We start from the raw sequence: 18659 nt of genomic DNA on the forward strand, positions 1-18659 counted from the left end.
AAAAGTTGGTAGGTTCTGTTGTTACTTTTGTTTAAAGAAAGTTTGTTAAAATAAATGTTTTAGAAAAGTTGGTAGGCTATGTTTTCACTTACGTTAGAATTGCATTTAATTGATTCATTTGCTCATTTAACACTTCGCTAAAGAAGCATTAAAAGCAAAATTGGCGATACACTAATTAGTACGTATACCACAGTGTATACCACTCTAAAGAACAAAGACATTTATACATTGGGAATCGAACCATTTACTTCTCCGTGTGAAGCAGAGACGCTACCGCTGCTCCATCTAAAACAGCTGCACTATCGGATTTTTTGGCGTGTTGTAAGGCTATTTAGTTTTGTTCTCGAAACTTTCATTTTTTACCTCGGCTTGTTAAAAAGTTTCTAATAATATTCTATGCAAACTATACCCAAAACTTGGTTGTCTCACAAATGCAGTACCTGCGGTCGCTGTTAGCGGTGCTTTTCCTTTCATATACCTGCGGTTAATCACTGTGTTGAGATTGGTGGTCGCAGAGAAGTACGACAGCACGAATCCCGTAAATGATTGCTTAGGCACACAAATGAATAATTTATGATTGTCTGGCTGAGCAATGAAAGTAGCGAAAGTGAACCTGGCACGGCCGTATCAGTGTCCTTGCGCGTGCGTGCAAAGAGTACGCTTGTTGCACTTGGGCCGAAGCTCCTGGTGTTGTAGCACGCCTGCCATCGTCACAATTTGTCGTCTTTATTCCTGACGCTAAGAGGAAATATGGTCTCACCAATTCAAGATGAGGGCACATATTCTCGAAAACACGACACTTGGCGCCATAGGAAGCCTGTATATGGGCGGTGAAGAGTTGGGGAAGTTCGCTCATGGTTGGCCTTAAATCCCTGCATATGTTTTATAAATGAAGAACCCTACCCAGGGACTGTAAGCCCAACAAATGGCGCCTCAATACTGGCCCTCCTCCCAGCTACGACTTCCTTCGAGTAAGAAAATCGAATCTAGAAGGTCGTGCTTTTGAAAACTGCATGCGCCTGAAGCAAACGCGAATCTTGGAGGCGAGATCCGCTTGGTTAACCGTAGTGTGGCGCTCCTGTAGTGCTTGTTTCAACAGTTCGCAATAGGGCATCAGAAAATTTGGTTGTAGGAGGTCACAGTGTTTTTTTTTTCTTTTTTATTGTTTAACCTAGGTAGGACAATAGACAGTATAATAGCAAGAGCTTGGTGGCGACACCAATCGCACCGTTCCAAAGGGGACGCTGATAACATCCATCAATCTATACAACGATCCATTTGGACCATAGAGTAACATAGTATACAACAAGAGCGGACACTCGAGCCGTTTCGCGGCCGAGCTATGCAGCTTCGCCGATTCCGCTAGGTGGCAGAGCCTATCAAGAAAAATGCAGCTGTGGCTGCGGCTAGCAGCTTGACAGGCGGCACGACCACTGGGCACGACCCAACATGTGCAAAGCCTTGTCAGACCACTCTACTGGGCTCTTTCTGTAAAGTGCACCTGAGCATCGTTTTTGGGTTTTTCTGCCAGCGTCTGCTTCGTCGCCGTTTCACGGTAAGGCCACAGCAAGTACTTTTGCGCGTTGTTAACGACTTATTCTCTTTGCATTTCGTTATGTCACTGTTAGCCACATGAACGAGTGACGGCGGCCTTGCAGCCATGAACAGCTGCTGCCCATCTGCTACGCTGGCTTTCATTTCGTGTTCTTTTTTTATGCGCAGCAATGAGTGGTGATGCTAGCAAAAATAGCGATGCGGCAGCGTCCGAGCTGCAAAGCACGTTCGATGCAATGACGAAGTTATAAAATAAAATAAAATGGTTCGTTAAGAAATGTGGCCAATAAACGCATGCCTTTCAGGGCAGATAGCTTTATCATACGCGCCATGACTGCTGAAAAATTATGGCACTCTACTTCTGCAAAAGAAATGTAGTTACTTCTAAGCGGTACACGTGCAATATTTGCAGTATGGCAATAATGCGCTCTCTCCCAACCTCTGTAGCAGGCTATGTGCGCTCGAGCGTTGTTAGCTGTTCTGCATTGGGCTGAAAAAATGTGTTCTCATGTTTTAATTGTGTATGGAGTCGTTACCGTAGAAAGTTCCTTGTTTCTTAGCCTTTATAACAGTGCTTCCTTAAAAAAAAATATAAAATAAAATACGGATTGCATGAACGAACGCAGCATCTCCATTATGAAGCTTTGCAGGCTCCAATATTGCTTATACGAAGGAATGTAGCGTCTACATTCAATAGCTTTCAAGCCTGCAGTATTGCTTACCTCCTCTCTGTCATTCTACGTATTGCAGGAATCTCCACCATTTCCTTATAATACACTGCACAGCCAAAGGACATCACGCATACTCAAGGGCAAAATTCCAAGTATCAGAAGACGATTGCAAGGCTTCGAAGACAGCAGGTGAAGACCCCCAACACAAAGTGCTTAATTGCAGCTCTTTAATGACGCACACACTGGCTTACACATTCGAGATGAAGATGTTTGTGCGTGCTCAATTATTTTTGCAGCCATTTCATTTCGGCACGCTACCATTCACATAATCTTGCTGCCCTAATTCACCTTCTTTCGCAGAAGTACAAGAAATACGTCATATTTTTTTTCTTCTAAAACAATCCCATTTTAAGCAAATTAATTGCTGTCGTGTATTTGCAGTTTTCTTTTTCATTATCTGGATAGTTGCAACACGTCTTCTATGTGTTTTGCTTGTGCAAAGTTATTGCCATCACACCATTCATTTTCAACTATTCTCCATTATACCGGTGTCACACGACCACTTGCGATCGCGAACAAGGCCGATCCGGATTGAAATTCGCGACTGATATTGGCGCCATCGCGCAGCTTGTGCAAAAGAACCAATCGTGACTGAGAAATTCAAATCGGATTGGGCTTGATCGCGTTTAAAAGTGAGCCGTGTGACACCCGTATTACTTGAATTTGGCTGTTTCTTCCCGTTTTCATGTATCTGCCTCTTACAATCTTGCTGCAATAAATTGTTGTCTGCTATTTTCGTGTTCTTGACTGTGCAGCAAGTTTATTTACATTTATGGAACACGGCACATTTATTTACAATACACCTTTTGGCGTGAGTTACTAGACGTACAGTATCATAAGCGATAAAGTTCTACTTCCTCAACAGTTGGCATGATTGTTGCGCCAAGTTACAGCTTGAAACAGCAAATATGAATTTAAAATAAACTAACATGAGTGAAACACCTTTGCGCGCTCGTCGTCACAAGAAATAAACAGCGGTACAAGCGCCTGCATGAAATCACGCGATTTAAGCAAAGGTATGGGTCCCCCCCCCCAAAAAAAAAAAATATATATATATAAGAAACAAAACTGAAGGTGCAGCCTCCGAGATTGGGTAGTGTGCGCGACCATCTTGGAGGCTGGTGCGCTTCGCCGATTCCGTTAGGTGCGCTGAGAGCCAAAGTCGGCCGCAGGCGCCTATGGGAGTGTCCGCTCTTGTCGTATACTTTGTTACTCTATGTTTGGACCACCGACGACGTTGGCTGGGCCTGAGTGGCAGTGAGTGCCCGTTGCAGTACGGCGGTAAACGAATTATATTTTAGAAGTGCCAAGAAAAAATGTGCTCCTTATCCTGTGCATTAACCATCACAAAACCTCCGGGCTCGTTTAACGCTAATAGTTCGCTGTGTGTTTCGTGCGATGCATCAGTGTCAAATGTGTACTGCTACAGCGCCCGTCCGAGCTGCCTGCCCGCACTCACGTGAAAAGCCTGGTACTGGAGCTTCGAATCGTAGTGCACGGAAGAATTTGTTGAAGGTGCTTTGGTGGAGCTGGAGTTCATCGGAAGCTCTACGATGCTAGCGCCGGAAAAGCGTAAACGCCACGGTACGTGTAAAACGAAGGAGCGTTTGCCGACTACGTCTTGAAAGGTGCTCAAAGGTACGTCATCTTGTCTCGTGTCCCTTCTACGTTTTGCGCTGTTAACACCAGGACGCTACATGTGTAATGTATACGTCGATGTCCCATATGCTTTGCGCATTGGCACACGATTACTATGCTTAATGCTTGAGCAGATATCAGCTTGTATGATTTTTTTATGTGTACAACTCAGTTTGAAGGCGGGCGTCGCGAGAACCTGTCTGTATTGGTGATGTTCTTGGGTGCCCCCTCGTATTGGTCTTCTATATTGCAGGCCAGATATAGGCCCATATTGCAATAACGAGGATTCTGTATGTTTAATCGAGCCATTTGAGTCAGACGCTGGCCGTTACTATATATATAGTGTGTGTGTGTGTGTGTGTGTGTGTGTGTGATTTTAAGAACAGGATGTCAGCTCTTGCAATCAGGTTAGGGCACTGCGTTGCAGCACTGCGTAATAAATTAAGGACTGAGATTGTGTAGCGATACGCCCCGCTCGATTCTATGCCACTCAACGCCCACCGTTAACGGCCGGCTATTCAATACGTAAAACACGGGCCGGTGCGTCGTTCAGGCCACTACTAACGAAGAGCGGAAGCATCGCTGCGAAATAGCAACCTAGGTTTCAGATTGCGTTTCATGTGCTCAATATTCATTTCCTAATCCAATGCTCCAAGTTTTACTCCATACTTGAGTTTTGGTGAAGTTTGTCCTGGTAGTTTGATGTTTTCTGCTGATTTCGTTCCTTCCTGAAATTTTACTTGTAACAAAATTGCAGTGTAACTTCCTGAGATATAACGAAGAACCATTTGCACAACCAGACGTAGATTTATGTGGCTGCCTTTGTGAGGTTCTTTTTGCAATTCCACATGACATTGGTAAATCACAAATTTCCACCTTCACGGTGCAATAAATGAACATGTCTTACTGCTGAAGGCTATGCGGATTCTGGAGGCATCTCTACAACCCGCAGGAACCTGCTGCACGGCTGGAAACTGGACAGCACAACGATAAAGCCGCTCATCAGCGTGCTTTCGCAAAGGTGCGTACAAAACTTTTGCTGCCTTGTGAGTTGTAGGATACGTTTGCGTAATATGCAATCATTTATATGCGCCAAATTCAGGATTTCTAGTGGCAGATCACTTCAATTTTATCTTTTGGTGATCTGGAGTGCCTTCAGTTTTATCAACTTACCAATGTAGCCTCCTCTGAGTTAAATATGATCGGGGGGCTTGAGTACTTATGCATGATATACTGCATACAGGCTCTATATTAATCTAGGTAAAGTGTCTTTCTAAGAACCTCATTCAGGTGCTTGAGTTGTCCTGACGTGCATCATTTTTGTCTTTTCATTATGCAATCTTATGGAGTTAAGTTCTCACACTATTGCCTGTGTGCCTATATCCTTCCCTCCAATCGGTCACACTTATGTATTGCATACCATACTTCATCTCCTAAAAACATTTGCATAAAACAATATATTTTATTGCTTTATTATGAAGATGTTGAATTCCTAGTCACAGTATGATAGTTATATTCCTCAAGGTTATAACAAATAATTAACCTTATAATGTCAGAAGCTCACTATCAGTAGCAAGTGGAGGTTCGCGTCAGGCTGGAAGCTAGTCTCCTTTATAAATTACAGAAATTTGAGTTGGTAACGTGGTATAAGAAACTACTGAACCATATAAATAATCAGCCCAATGCAGCAGTTGCCAGCCATACCATGAAAGAACTGAACGCTCAGCACTGTTACATTGCCATATATTTTTCTACATTTCTCGGCCCTTTTTCAGCTGGCGTGGGGTAAAGCTTGTTCTTTGCAGTCTGTAATGCGAAGAACTCATTTTACTTTCCCTCGGATTTAGCAAGATGTCACAAGCAGGCTTGCTTCAAGCTCAAGCTGCTCAGCACTTCATTTTTGAAATATTCACTTTTGAATATAGGGTAATTGTTTTTGGCACTCTTAGCAAATTGAGGTTTCATACTGTGAATAACGCGCTGTAGAGCGCCTAGAAAAATGTGTTCTACCACCTAGATACATGGTTTAGGCAAAAAATGTCTTAATGTTATCGCACAAAATTCTATCATCGAGAGTTTGATGGAAGCTTCTCTGGTCGTGATGAAACACGACAAAGAAAAACATAGACTAACCAAATAAACCTTTAAAAGCTAGACATTTTGGCTTCCATACGAAAGCCTTATTTACAATGGAACAAAAAAAGTAGAAGTCCCTATTTAAGTAGGTTTTAGCATGTGACGCAAGCCCCGCGCATATGACGGAGAGAGGGTTCCTTCGTTTCGATAAGCGTGTGTCCTGTTGATTGTATCGCTAGGGACCCCACATGTACAGGCGTGGTTGCCAGTGTCTTTCCTGGTCAATTATACTAGAGTTCATCCAGTCATTGTTGCACCTAATGCTTGCTGCGTGCTATGCCAAAGGATTTGACGCCACGAGTTGCCATTTGCTTCAAGCAAAGTGCTTTTCAGCTGCCTGGGGCGCGATCGGAGATCTTTGTTCGATACGCGTTCTGTTCCGTTGCTGCAACGTCACAAAGTGGCACTATGCAAAATTTGTGAGAACGGGGCGGAGAGAGCAGCCAATCGGCAAGCGGTGAACTCCCCACACGTTTACTTCCCTCGTTTGTCGTCTGCTTGCAGGCAGTAAACTACGAAACGAAATGTTGCTCGTCTTCCAATGAATAAAATCTTTATCTAAAAGATGTATTTATTTCTTATGAGGCTAATACACATCTTCAAATAGTAATACGTGTGAGTACTACAATTTATAACGATTATTTTCGCTGCGTCGTCCCTAGGTGGTGTCGCGCACAGCGAGGGAAAACAAGAAAAAAGAAACGACGGGAACAGTGGCGCAGTTTTGAAGAGGCAACAACAACATTCCAGCGGCTCACCCGATGATGGGGTCGAGTTTGCCGTACCACCAATGCTCCGTTTATTCCGAGAAACGAAAGTGACACCGGAATTTGCTTTTTGCCATTTCTTCAAACGCGTTTCGCACCTCCACTGCTCTCGTCCCTCCTCAAGCAACGCCAATGCAACAACCGAAGTTCCAATCGCAAGGGTCATTTTCTCGAATTAAACTATGGATTGGATCCGAATGTGCCATTCCGCGGCTGAAGCCGCCGTTTGGATCCAATCCAATTAACCAGACGCGCCACGCCAAGCCGCTCTCGTAACGTGCGTATTGATCGCTTCAGACTTCCCAACTCCCGTCGCGTTCGGCGCCCAGCAGGCGACGTGGTCGGCAGCAAGATGATTGATAGAAGCGTGTCGTCATTTTAAGCAATAAAAAAGAATAGTGGGGTGCGATCGCGCAAACAGTTCGCTTCTCCGTTCGTTCGGTCTGGCTGCGACGTCGCAAAGTGGGCCGTCCGGAAGGTTTGTGAGAACGGGAGGGAGGCACAGCCAATAAACGAGCGAGCTCAGCCCCGCAAGTTTGCGTCGGCAATTTGGGCTTCGATTGGGGACGATATATTAAGTGCAGAATGTTTGTAATGCTTTAATAATTGAACACGTAATATGAGAAAAAAATTCTTAGTGTTGCATATAATCTGCGCCGGAAATGTCATACGAGAGAAGAAAACTAATTTAAGCGGCCTATATTTTGGTTTAGTCCGCTAGGTGGTATCGCACACGCCAAAACACATTGGCGGGAGCGCGCAGTTAAGTAGGCGATCGTTATTCTCGGCTGCGAATTGTCGTGATGTCGTCGCGCAAGAACGCGAGACTGGGCCCGCACGTGTCGGCTCACCAACGCGAATTGTTGGCCCCCTTCATCGCCCGTGCCTTGTGCGATCATCGTGCGTGCTCAGCCGAGAATGCACGGTCGAGCGTAAGGGGCAGCTGTGCAGCGACCTTACCGCCCTATTGAACGCGGAAGGCCCGGCCACGAAGACTGCGGAGCAATGGCGGGTGTTTTGGCCGAAAGGAGATTTGTCTGTAGCGCCGAGATGCCGCCGCTGCTTCCGTAAATCAAAGATGAATGCGAGGAGTGGTTCTGTTGCACGCGATGTTTACAATGCTGTCTCTGATTGCAGCGGCACGGGTGGAGGCCGCCTGCCCGGCCTTCGTGGCCGTATTCGGCCTGGTCGGCACCTCCACGGTTACGGGAGTGTGCGAGCCACTTTTTCAGCCGCTCGACGAGGTAAGCCATTGACAAACGCATCAAAAACCGGAGGACGCTCCAGCAATTTACTGCAGTTGCGTCGTGTATACTGCATCGCGTAGGCAATGTCATACTCCAGTCACGCAGGGCGCTTTCATTCGTGATCGCGCCCAATTTGGATGGAATTTCTCGACAGCGATTGGCTCCTCTCTTCATTCTGCTGAAAGGAGGCAATCGAAATCGAGAAATTTTGTCCCGATCGGGATCGATTCAGATCTAAAGTGCCTGTGTTACACTTGCATAACAGATATCGGGGGCTATAACCTAAAACTATTCCAAACTTTTCTATTCCAATTCTGCAATCAGCTTTCCGCGATTGGTGAAAAACTTCTTTGGACCATCCCCACTTGACCCGTTTGTCACGCGACGTCACGAAAACCGCGATAGCTCCCCATCTGATATGACGTGTACACACTGATTATGCATGATTTGACCGAACAAAAGACAAATATTTATTTCTGATTCGACGCCTTTTCGCCATTAGCCCTTGGCTATTGGTCAAAAGTTTTCGGGCTGTACCCACTTCACCTGCCTGTCATGCGACGTCACAAAACCGCAAATACTCACTGCGTCAAAGTGACGTGTACGCGTTAAATATGCATTAATATGCCGAACAAAACTGAATTTTCTTCTGAATAGCCGCAGGTTGCCCCGTTCCGAAAGGAATAGAAGATGGCTACCTACGATCGCTCAGGCACTGGCTACTCGCACCTGCCGGAGAGCATGGGTTTATTTGAGTGTAATAAAACTTTTTAGGTGGCCGTGTAACGTTTTCGAGCACTTTCGGCACGTTTACGACCTCGTTCTGCTAGCTCTTCTTTGCTGAGGATCCGTTTTAGCATTATTCTTAAGGGTTCGTTGCATGCCGCCGCGATTGTCGACGAGCCACCGTAAGCTAAGTAAGGGAAAGCGGACCAGTCACAGACGCTGGCACCACCCTCTTTATCCGGTTATTGAATTTCAGTGCAGTGGCTTGGCCCCATCGAATCCCTCTCCACTTGAGCGTGCTTCTCGCCTCTTGTGAGCCAATTTGATAAGACAAGCCGCTCAGTGTAGGCAATGTTATTCGTTTTTCAAGCAAAAAAAAGTGACCTCCTATGAACGAGAAGGGCGTTTGATTCGTCTGTAGAGACAGCCCTGCGGGTGACCGTCCGATGCTTGCGTTGGCGGCTACGCAAATTTGACGTCAGGAGATTGGAATAAAAACATATTGGAATAGTTTTACGTTATACAGCCCATAGTTTTTCCCCCTTTATGTGCATGTGTTTGCTGCTGGCATGCACAAGACGGTTTACTACTGTGATTTCACGACTTTTTTTTCTGCTGTCATAAGTCTACGTTAGTTGCACATTGGCAGGAGCAGATTATGCAAACTTTTCAAAACTGCTTCTTCGCGTCTTATACATAAAGCAGCCCACCATGGAGGTGACCGTGGCGACAGACTCTGTGGGCACCACGGCTGGCACAAGCGGCCTTTCACGTGAAAGTAAGCTTTTTCTCTTCCCTGTTGCCTTCCTGTTTGTGGTATCTGTCTCCTCTATAAGGAATGCAAACTACTTCTACTTTAACCGTTGAGTGAATGTACCCTTTATAACGTATATAGGAGCACTGCGGCAGCCAGAGGTCCCTGCAGAGCCACTGCCCCGAAGCCCTCCAGCTGCACAGCCTACAGCTGGCCCTAGCGCAGTGAGAACCAGTAAGTGAAAAGGAAATATCCTGAAATGTCACAGCTTGAATGCACTGGACGTAACATAGTTGTGTGTTTCGTTCATTATAAAGTGGTACTTTTTCCAGGCTAACAACCCTGCATACAGCGCCGGTCTCGTGGTCCCCATCGGGTCTCCCACCGGGAGGCCCTGGCACAACGCCTGGCCAACGACTACGCCAGAAGTGTCGTGCAGACAAACGAAGTGCGTGTGCAGGTGTGACGATTTTTAGGAATTTTATGAGCTGCGCAGAGGAACACTAACTCACATACATGGCTAACACATGTTTGAATAGCTGAACTGAAAAAAGAACCGAACAAAGGACTAAGGGACACAGACGAGAACGTCGTCGTACATTATGTACATGGTCATAAACACGGACACTTCAAAATCATTAACGCAATGCAACAGCTTCATACGCAGTCATCACTGCCACTAGCATTTCCGCAAACAGGCAATCATTGGGTGGACTAGAGAACAGGGACACTTACGATGAATCACACAATAACAGCTTCATACATTCCAAATTCCACTAAAACTTTTTCTCTTGAGCAGCTTCACAAACATGGCAAGTTGCCTGTAATTAAATCACGTGCTTTAAAACGCTGCCGCATATGACTTACTCGTTTAAAACCTTGGATGCACACTTTCAAGTATTAGCTAATCAATTTTTTCGCAGATCCTGTAATTGCACCACACAGATTTGATTGCGCGTGCTGACTGTGATAGTTATCCCCTTCACATAAAAATTCATGTGGGAAACATTTCTCCCAAGGAAGCGGGGTAAATTGAGTGGCATATGTAAAACACACCTGCAATGCTCTGGACCCTTCGCCTTCGTAATTATTTGCAAAGGCTGTAGCTGACTCACACTTTAACTTTAGCCTGCACATCACCCATAAAGTTTCCTTTATTTTGCCCACTTAGAAACGCTATGGTTTGCATAGTTCATTGAGGACAATGGAGAACACAAACCCCAACAAACTATTGAAACTTAAAAAAGAGAAGAGAGTTCATTATTGATTTGCAATGGTTGTAATTAAGGCAGGAACAGGAAAGCTTTGCCACAGAATACACTCATGACAGTGGCTATTTCCACAAAGTTTGAAGTTGCTAACTTATTCTGCAAGGCTGGGAAACATCACGCATAATGGCAGTGCAACAGCTGGCAATGCTTGAATAACTATATTTATACGGGCTCCAATACACGCTTTCGCAACAAAATGCAACAGTGGGCCTAGCATTCTTTTGTAAAGTGATCCATGTCATCGTTGCTTGCTCATTCGCAATCCCAAGCTCATTTTTATGTCAGGTGTTTACTTTCCAGTCACGCGATAGGTTAAAAGTACAAATGGTATTGATATTTCTTTGCAGAACTACATGAAAAGCAACAACAAAAACAGATACAATGGTCCAGACAGATGCAACAATACAGAAAGTGTTTGTCCTTGTCTCCATAATTGATGAACATGCGGTAATCTGAATGAGCATGCATGCAGTTCAGCGCCTTTATACCTAAAGTGCTTGGGACCTCCAAAATCATTCGTTTTACAGGTCACTTGTTTGTAAAGTTCGCACACAGCACGCCTCACTCTAGAAACCGAACATAAGGCCCTATAACGCAAAACTTTTCTAATATATTTTTATTCCAATCTCCTGACGTCAAATGTGCGTAACCGCCGGCGCAAGCACCGGGCGGTCACCCGCAGGGTTGCCTGTACAGACCAATCAAGCGCTCTCCTCGTTCATAGGAAGTCACTTTTGTTTGCTCGAAAAATGGATAGCATTGCCTACACTGAGCGCCTTGTCTTATCTAATTGGCTGACAAGAGGTGAGGAGCAGGCTCCAATGGACATGGATTCGATAGGGCCGAGCTACTGCACTGAAGGCCGATAACCGTATCAAGAAGGTGGTGCCGGCCCTGGTAAGGCGGTGGTCGCGGGTTCGAGTCCCGGACCAGGACGAATTTTTCTTCAACTATGAGGCTTTTCTTTCGAGGAACCCGTATGGGGTTTCCTTTGTAACAATTGCTACGAACGGGTGGATATCTGATTTTGCCTTTATTCATCTTTAATGCGTACACGTCACTTTGACGCGGTGAGTTTTTGCTGTTTGGTGACGTCGCGTGACAGGTAGGTGAAGTGGGTGCAGCCCGAAAACGTTTGACCAATAGCAGGGAGCTAATGGCGAAAAGGCGTCGAATCAGAAATAACTGTTTTTCTTTTCTCGGTCAAATTATGCATACTCAGTGTGCACAAGTCATATCAGATGGGGAGCTATCGCGGTTTTCGTGACGTCGCGTGACAGACAGGCGAAGGGGGGGTGGTCGAAAAATGTTTCTGACCAATCGCGGAGAGGTGATTACAGAATTGGAATAGAAACATTTGGAATAGTTTTACGTTATAGCGCCCATAATTACTCTTTCGTTATACAGGTCACTTTGCTGTGCAGGTGGTTGACCGATTGTGCGGGAATAGATGCTGACGTAATGATTTTTTTCGGCCTTCGTGGTATCCGCCAGGGCGTAGACCGGCTGGCTGCAGCTACTGAACGGGTCGTGGCTGCTGTCGAGCGGCAGGCTGACCAAGTTGCAGAGGCACTGCGGCCAGTGGGCCAGCTTTCGCAGCTCCTGGCCCAGCTTATGCAGGAGGCAGTGAATGCAAAAAGGTAGTAGTAAATTTGAAGTGCTGTATATTTCTTGCCATCTTTATTATTTAGTTCACTAAAACTAGTATGTTTATTAAGTTTTATCTACTCATTCATTTACAGTCATAACAACTTTGATCTCATTTTGTCCATTTAAATATTTTTTTACTTATCTCTAATGTTTGAGATGTTACTCCAAGATAATAGAAATAAAAGAAGAGTTACTATATTTCCGTTATGTGCACATGAAATTGCATGCTACTGTTATAAATTTATCACTAGTATGTCTTAGTATTTTTTAGCAAATATCATTAATATGTTTATGGTGTTTCAGTCAAATGAGTTAGGTGGCAGTCATGCTAGTGTGTGCTTTTTCTATACTTTGTGTTTTGCATTGAGGTCTAATTTTTTTCTTGTAAGGTTCCACATGCAGCGTCTACTTGCAATCACTAGATGGCTGCTTTCGAAGTGTGTTACACGTTACATATAGTGAATAATATATCATTATTTGGTGCCTGACGGGGATTGTCCAGCTAGCAGCTGATGCCTTGTACGCGGAGAAAGCCACTGTCTTTCATGTTATTCCTGCCATTTATATAGAAGTACAGAGTGCTAGTCAGCCTTGCGTAATTGTTTTTATTTTCATGCTTGCCACTTTGGTAATGAGAGGGCAATAAGTGTTACACGAAGCACTTCTCGCTAGCCACATAGGCTCCTGCTGTAATATTTGTTTGCTACTACTTCAATTTAATTTTGTATATGCCAAGCTACAGCTATAGAGTGCATTACTGTACTTGATATTGAAGAGTAGTTCAAGCTGCTGTGATATTGGATGAGAGACACACGTCCTGCAGGATACCTGCTATAGCAGTACAATAATATGTGCTTTTATGAGGTCTATCAGCATATCCATGTATGCGGCGTTAGTGCAGCTCATTTTGACATATTTCATCACTGTTACTACTTCAGAAATGTTGTACGTGGGATGTATCTGAATGCAGAACATGTAGTGGCCGACCTTTATATGTATTTTTTTGGGGGGGTGACACGAGCAAGTTTCCGTAATTGAAGTTATGAAGTACATTAAAGTAATAACATTTCCTTGAGCTCCGCGATTTCTTGCTTTTACTTCATGCTGGCTGAATATAGTGCACTAATAATCTGCCCGTTCTAGTGTGAAACCAAATATGTTCTTCTGAAGTTTCAACCTAGCTACCCAGCTGGCTACAGGGATGCACAAACTGTTCAAATGGCACGACATGTCTTGGTGCAACATCTGTTTTGTTTTCATTATTACCTGTTATAACAGTGTGTTGTTGTATTTTGTGTTTGTAGTTGTTTAAGAATAAAATTACAAAAGAAAATAGAACCCAGAAAAGAGACGGGGCGGCACACGCGCTCAGCTGCCTGTGCTGTTCTTTGTATTCTCCTTGAATTTTCGTTCCCATCACGAACCAACTTGCCCAGCAACACTTCTCTAACGTCTCTCTTCCACTGTTTCTAAACATTTTTGTTAGTGTGACGCACCCTGTGAAAATCCGCAGTGTGGATTTCAGTATTAATCAAAACAAATATTTTTGAAAATGCCTTGCATCCTTCTGATCAAGGGCGACCATTTCAATTTTTCAATAGCATTATGAAATTTGCCTTTTCACGCCTATGTTGGAGAGCTGACGAGGTAGCTCACGCAGATGAGTTGTACGCCAGGTAGGGGCTACAGAGAAGAGGCTGACTACCTGGCTCCTCGTCTGCTTTGCCCTCATGAGCAACTCTTATGGCGTTTCCTGCCGGCAGGTGTGATGCCCCTCGGACACAGGCAAGCCCTGTTGTCCTTGTTGCGGGGGCTGGTCGTCCTCGTTGTCTTGCAGCTCCCCTGCCTTCAAAGGAATGTTGTGGAGAGCGGCGCAGGCTGCCCCAATTGTGGCTGCATCCTTGGGCTGATAAAGGAGGGTCCGGTACCTCTGAAGGCATCGGAACCTTGCCTTCAAGACGCCAAGACCCCTCTCCACAACATTTCTCATGGAGGTATGGGCCCAGTTGTAGCGCCCCTCCGGAGTCTGAATGCCTCGATGGCCTGGCACAGGTGTGAGCAGCCATGGCTCAAGAGGGTAGCCCAAGTCTCCTGCATGTTGGAAACATGATAACTGCGTAATATATTTCACTGGCTGCAACATGTCTGCAGCACTCACCAAACACGCATTCTCCACGTTGGAGGTTACTGGTGAGGCGGCCTAAGAGTGGTGAGTGCCTCTGTACGTAAGAGTCGTGGAAGGGTCCGGGGAAACGGGGATCGATGTCCACGATGCTCATGTTGCCATCACACACCTTGATGGCAGAACAAACGGGCGGAAAATGGTTCCGAATTATTCGTTCGAACTGGAATATTTTCGTATTTCACGTTGTCATGCTGAGAGCTAAATACAGTCTCAATAAAATGTTTTTGCAGCAATATTATTTCATCATTCTTTCTCAGATACAGCTGCATTCTTTCTCGCACTAGTAAAAAGCAATCTCCCAAATAGTTTTCTTGAATTATTGCAAGAAATGTGCAAAAAGCTACATGCACGAAAGATTTCTGAATTAACGCTCATCATAGCCGCCGTAGTCGTTCAATGTGTACTGCGTACTCTTATATCCGTGCCGCATGGGCACTATCGATCGCGATCGATTTGATCCGGTTCGAAATTATCAACCGCGATTACCTCCCTCCCGCAGCTTGAGCAAATGAATCTATCTGGACCGAGAAATTGAATTCCGAACGGGCTCGATCACGATAACTAGTGCGTTACGTGATACCCGTATTGTACACACTACGACATTTCATGAAACCAGCAGGCTACTATAAAAGATGAAAGCGTGCACAAAATGGCAGATCGTGAGTACTTACGATGATGGTATTAAATGCGTAGAAGCCTTTTCTCGACATGAAGCCCGCAGTCTCGCCTAGACTCAGCCCTTCAGGCTGTTTGATGGCTATGAGCGTCCCGTCGACATAGGCCACTACACCGGGAATGCGGCCACGATCCGCAAAGGCTGCCTTTGCGCTAGCCCTGCCGGCCAGTGTCAACGGCGACCTCGCCCAACCCTGTTGCCGGCCCACCACGGTCATTGCTTCCGCAACCGCGTGAATGCTCTCGCTCATGGAAGCCTGCCCCATGGATATGAATTCTTCGCTGCCGATGGATCTTTGGAAGCTCCCCGTCGCGAAGAAGCGGAGACCACAAAGCACCTTGTCTTGCGTCGTGATACCACCGGTTCGAAGTGCACCGATGGCATCTTCCAATTGCTCGCAGAGTCGCCGCACAGTGCTCTTCGAGAGCCTGAAGTGCTCACGGAACTCTTCCTCTGTCAACTCGTCAAATGTGTCCCGAAAGATGCGTCGCCGAGGCTGCCCGAGAGACTCCAAAAGCGCGACGATAGGAGCGGCCATCGTGACTCGTGAGCGCCAAACCGCGAAACAATGAATGCGGTTCTCTGAGCACAACGTGAAACGGCGAGAATTCTCGACAAATGAGCTCATATCATTCAACCTTAAAAAAGCGAACACCCTTTATATTTATCACAGCGCAGGCACAACATTTATTTCACTGTGATCACAGTTGTTTTAAATAATTAACATCGCTAATGTTCTGCGACGGCGAACCGAGTATTAATCTCGAAAAACTGGACCCCCGCCACGACCACCCATGTTCGGCGAGCGACGAAATTACGAGCAGACGAAAGTCTGCTACTAGTGCTGCTATGGCAACGGCCATTCATTATTCGATACGAATGACGTTGTCGACCGTTCCACGCTAGCAGACGATTCCACTCGGTTTTCGAATGATTGACAGGAGCGTGACGTATGCGCATTCTGTGGTCCCGCCCCGGCGCAATGGATGCCGTGACGAAACGCGCGGGCGCCAACGAATCACGAGAGCACAACCGCACGAACGGAAAAACGAGCTGTTTGCGCGATCGCAGCCTGGCAGGACGACCACAAAATGAGAGGGACACCCACAAAAGCGCTTCTGTGTGTGTCCCTCTCATTTTGTGGTCGTCCTGGTTTGTACTATTCTCTTTTACTGGACATGTACCAATTGGCCGTTACAGAAGCTTTATTGAACGTCATTTTGACGTCACGAATAACGTGACAGCGCCCCGCGGCTGGCGACGTTGGCGCGAAGTAGGCCAATCGCGCGCGCCGGTAACCGAGCGAATGCGCCGAACAACAATCTCCGATCGCACCCCTCTCTGCCATAGTTCAAGCTAGCCGAGCAAAATAGAAGTTTACGTGCACATATTACTTTGAGTGCAGGGCAAGTAATTGTGGAACATCGATGTAAAAATACATATAGATTTGTTTGATGGTGCATTCTGTGCATTTCATGTTTTCAGTGTACAAGCAAGAAGATATGGAATTTGGCAATTACTGTTTTTGAAATTTCTTCATAACTCCATTCAATATGGAGCATTTCTTCTGAATGCTTGTTGGGACGTAATCTGTCAAATAAAATGAAGAATACTCTTTGTAAGACACAATGGTTATGGATATTCTATAGCTGAGCAGTCCAGGCAGCTGCGTTTATTACTGATGAGTTTACTGTTCTTAAATACAAGAAAATTGCAGTAACAAGGACTGTTCCCAGGACCTTTGAAGATTGCCTGTGAAGTTGTGGAATGATCTCATCGCATTTATTCACACTCAGGCTCAAGCCGTTCTAAGAACTTTGGATATCCTTGCTGCAACTGATTTATGGCTACTTTACACAATTGTATGATTCCTACATGTAACATATGCATATTCTCTGGAGGAGTACCGCTTCATTCGCTTTTTGGGTGGTGTTCCAATGCCCACAAGGCCGTGGCCGAAAAAAAGGCCTTGGGCCCCAGATGTGTGAATGCCATTCTAAGCATGTGTGACAAGGCAGTTACAAACAATCTTCTCTTTCATTGTAGGTCATTTAAAGTTCTTGCGCATGACTGCTACATGCTGTCCCGTCCACATACACTGACACAATGCATCGGGCTATTGTAACTATTTACGCATTTTTACTCCCTTAGGCTCACAGCAAGGCGTGTTAATTTCACCACGGGGATATGAAGAATGCATTATCGTCGCTGCTTGCTCGTGGCTTCGAAGTACATGTATTAAAGGGTTGCAAAATAAATATCGCTGTTTGTAAAGATTGTTGTGTTTTGCTAACAGATGCATTTATATCTCACTCATGTGCAAGGTTACATCACCACAGTACCAGAATACTTGGCAAAATTGTGGAGAAAGGGGGAGATGTCACCAGGGTGTTTTTGAAACTTACAAAAAAGTTGCAATGATGCTTCTAAAGTGAGCAACAGAAAGTTGGAAAAAAGTTACTGGGAGGGTTCTAGGTGGATAAATAAAAAGTTGGTAGAACGTTACTATAAAGTTTCTAAAATGTATGAAGACGGTTAGTACATCCTTCTTTTAATGTTTGAAGCATGTTCATTCATCCTTTAAAGACAGTTTGTAAACAAATTTTTTATTCAATATCTGTGGCCAATAGTGAACAGAATGTTGGTATGAAGCTTGCAGGAAGTTTTAAAACGGTTTGAAAACATTAAAAAAAAAACCGTTAGTAGGTTCTAGCAACATTTGTCTAAAAACGTTTATCCAAAGTTAATAGAATTTTTTTGTAAGGGTGGATTTGTCGGCGTCGCTCGAAGTCGGTTCGGATCCTCGTCCCACTGCCACAACCCTCGGTCGTGTCGTTGTCGGCCTACTATCACAATACAGTCTTTCAGGAACACTGCCGACAACTACAAGTAAATTCTCACTGGCTTAAACGAAATAAATTAGTGTGAAATACAAAGAAAACTAAGTACGATGTTTTCGCGTCTAATCGAAAAGCGCTTCCTGAAGCATTTAGGCTGTATATTGTGGGAACTGCTATTGAGAAGGTGAAGGCACATACTTACCTAGGCTTGACTGCTGCCTCATGATTCCATTGGGCAACTCATATTCATCATCAGTGCAAAAAGCTTGGCATTGAATGTTTCACGTTATGTAAGGCTCGAAAGTACTTGAATTTACAGTATTCTCAGTATTGACACGTGTTCTTGCTTAACTGTCTCAGGTGACCGCTTTTTCACCGGCTAACAAAGGTTAAACGTTATCGCTGAGCGCAGGACGGGCCTGCATGTACCGAAAGCTTCTCAAATTTTATCGACGGTTCTATCCGTTGCCTGTTGTCACGGAAC

General features: G+C 45.1%; 2 protein-coding genes across 11 annotated transcripts in view; one reads left to right on the top strand and one right to left on the bottom strand.

The window, feature by feature from the left end:
- LOC126545898 (uncharacterized) overlaps window positions 1-18659 on the bottom strand; it is a 363767-nt gene that overhangs the window by 81336 nt on the left and 263772 nt on the right. Inside the window, exons 12-13 of one of the 4 annotated variants that reach the window (XM_055061212.2) lie at window positions 14633-14768; window positions 12488-14565 (exon numbers count right to left, since the gene is read on the bottom strand). The exons of 2 other annotated variants lie outside the window; for them this stretch is intronic. In XM_055061212.2, the coding sequence (XP_054917187.2) occupies window positions 14216-14565; window positions 14633-14768 (486 nt within the window). In that variant the 3' untranslated portion in view covers window positions 12488-14215. Of the gene's footprint in view, window positions 1-12487; window positions 14566-14632; window positions 14769-18659 lie in introns of those variants that run through there. One more of the 4 variants, XM_055061214.2, reaches the window with a different exon arrangement.
- Window positions 792-17609, top strand: LOC129380398 (uncharacterized). 7 transcript variants are annotated; one of them, XR_011892418.1, is made up of 9 exons: window positions 792-1555; window positions 2305-3923; window positions 4839-4944; window positions 7964-8070; window positions 9502-9577; window positions 9695-9787; window positions 9886-10013; window positions 12319-12464; window positions 17487-17609. XR_011892418.1 is itself a non-coding variant. In XM_055061218.2 (6 exons), exons 1-4 carry the CDS (start codon window positions 7909-7911, stop codon window positions 9888-9890), a joined length of 348 nt encoding a protein of 115 aa, XP_054917193.2. In that variant the 5' UTR covers window positions 4982-7908; the 3' UTR covers window positions 9891-10013; window positions 12319-12464; window positions 17487-17609. The 7 variants fall into 7 exon arrangements, 4 of the variants coding, with proteins under 4 accessions (XP_054917193.2, XP_054917192.2, XP_054917194.2 ...); XR_011892419.1 differs by having other exon boundaries at window positions 4876-4944; XR_011892420.1 differs by lacking the exons at window positions 792-1555; window positions 2305-3923; window positions 4839-4944 and adding an exon at window positions 4992-7893.

Source organism: Dermacentor andersoni, chromosome 1 (assembly GCF_023375885.2).
Source record: "Dermacentor andersoni chromosome 1, qqDerAnde1_hic_scaffold, whole genome shotgun sequence".
Lineage (NCBI taxonomy): Eukaryota > Metazoa > Arthropoda > Arachnida > Ixodida > Ixodidae > Dermacentor > Dermacentor andersoni.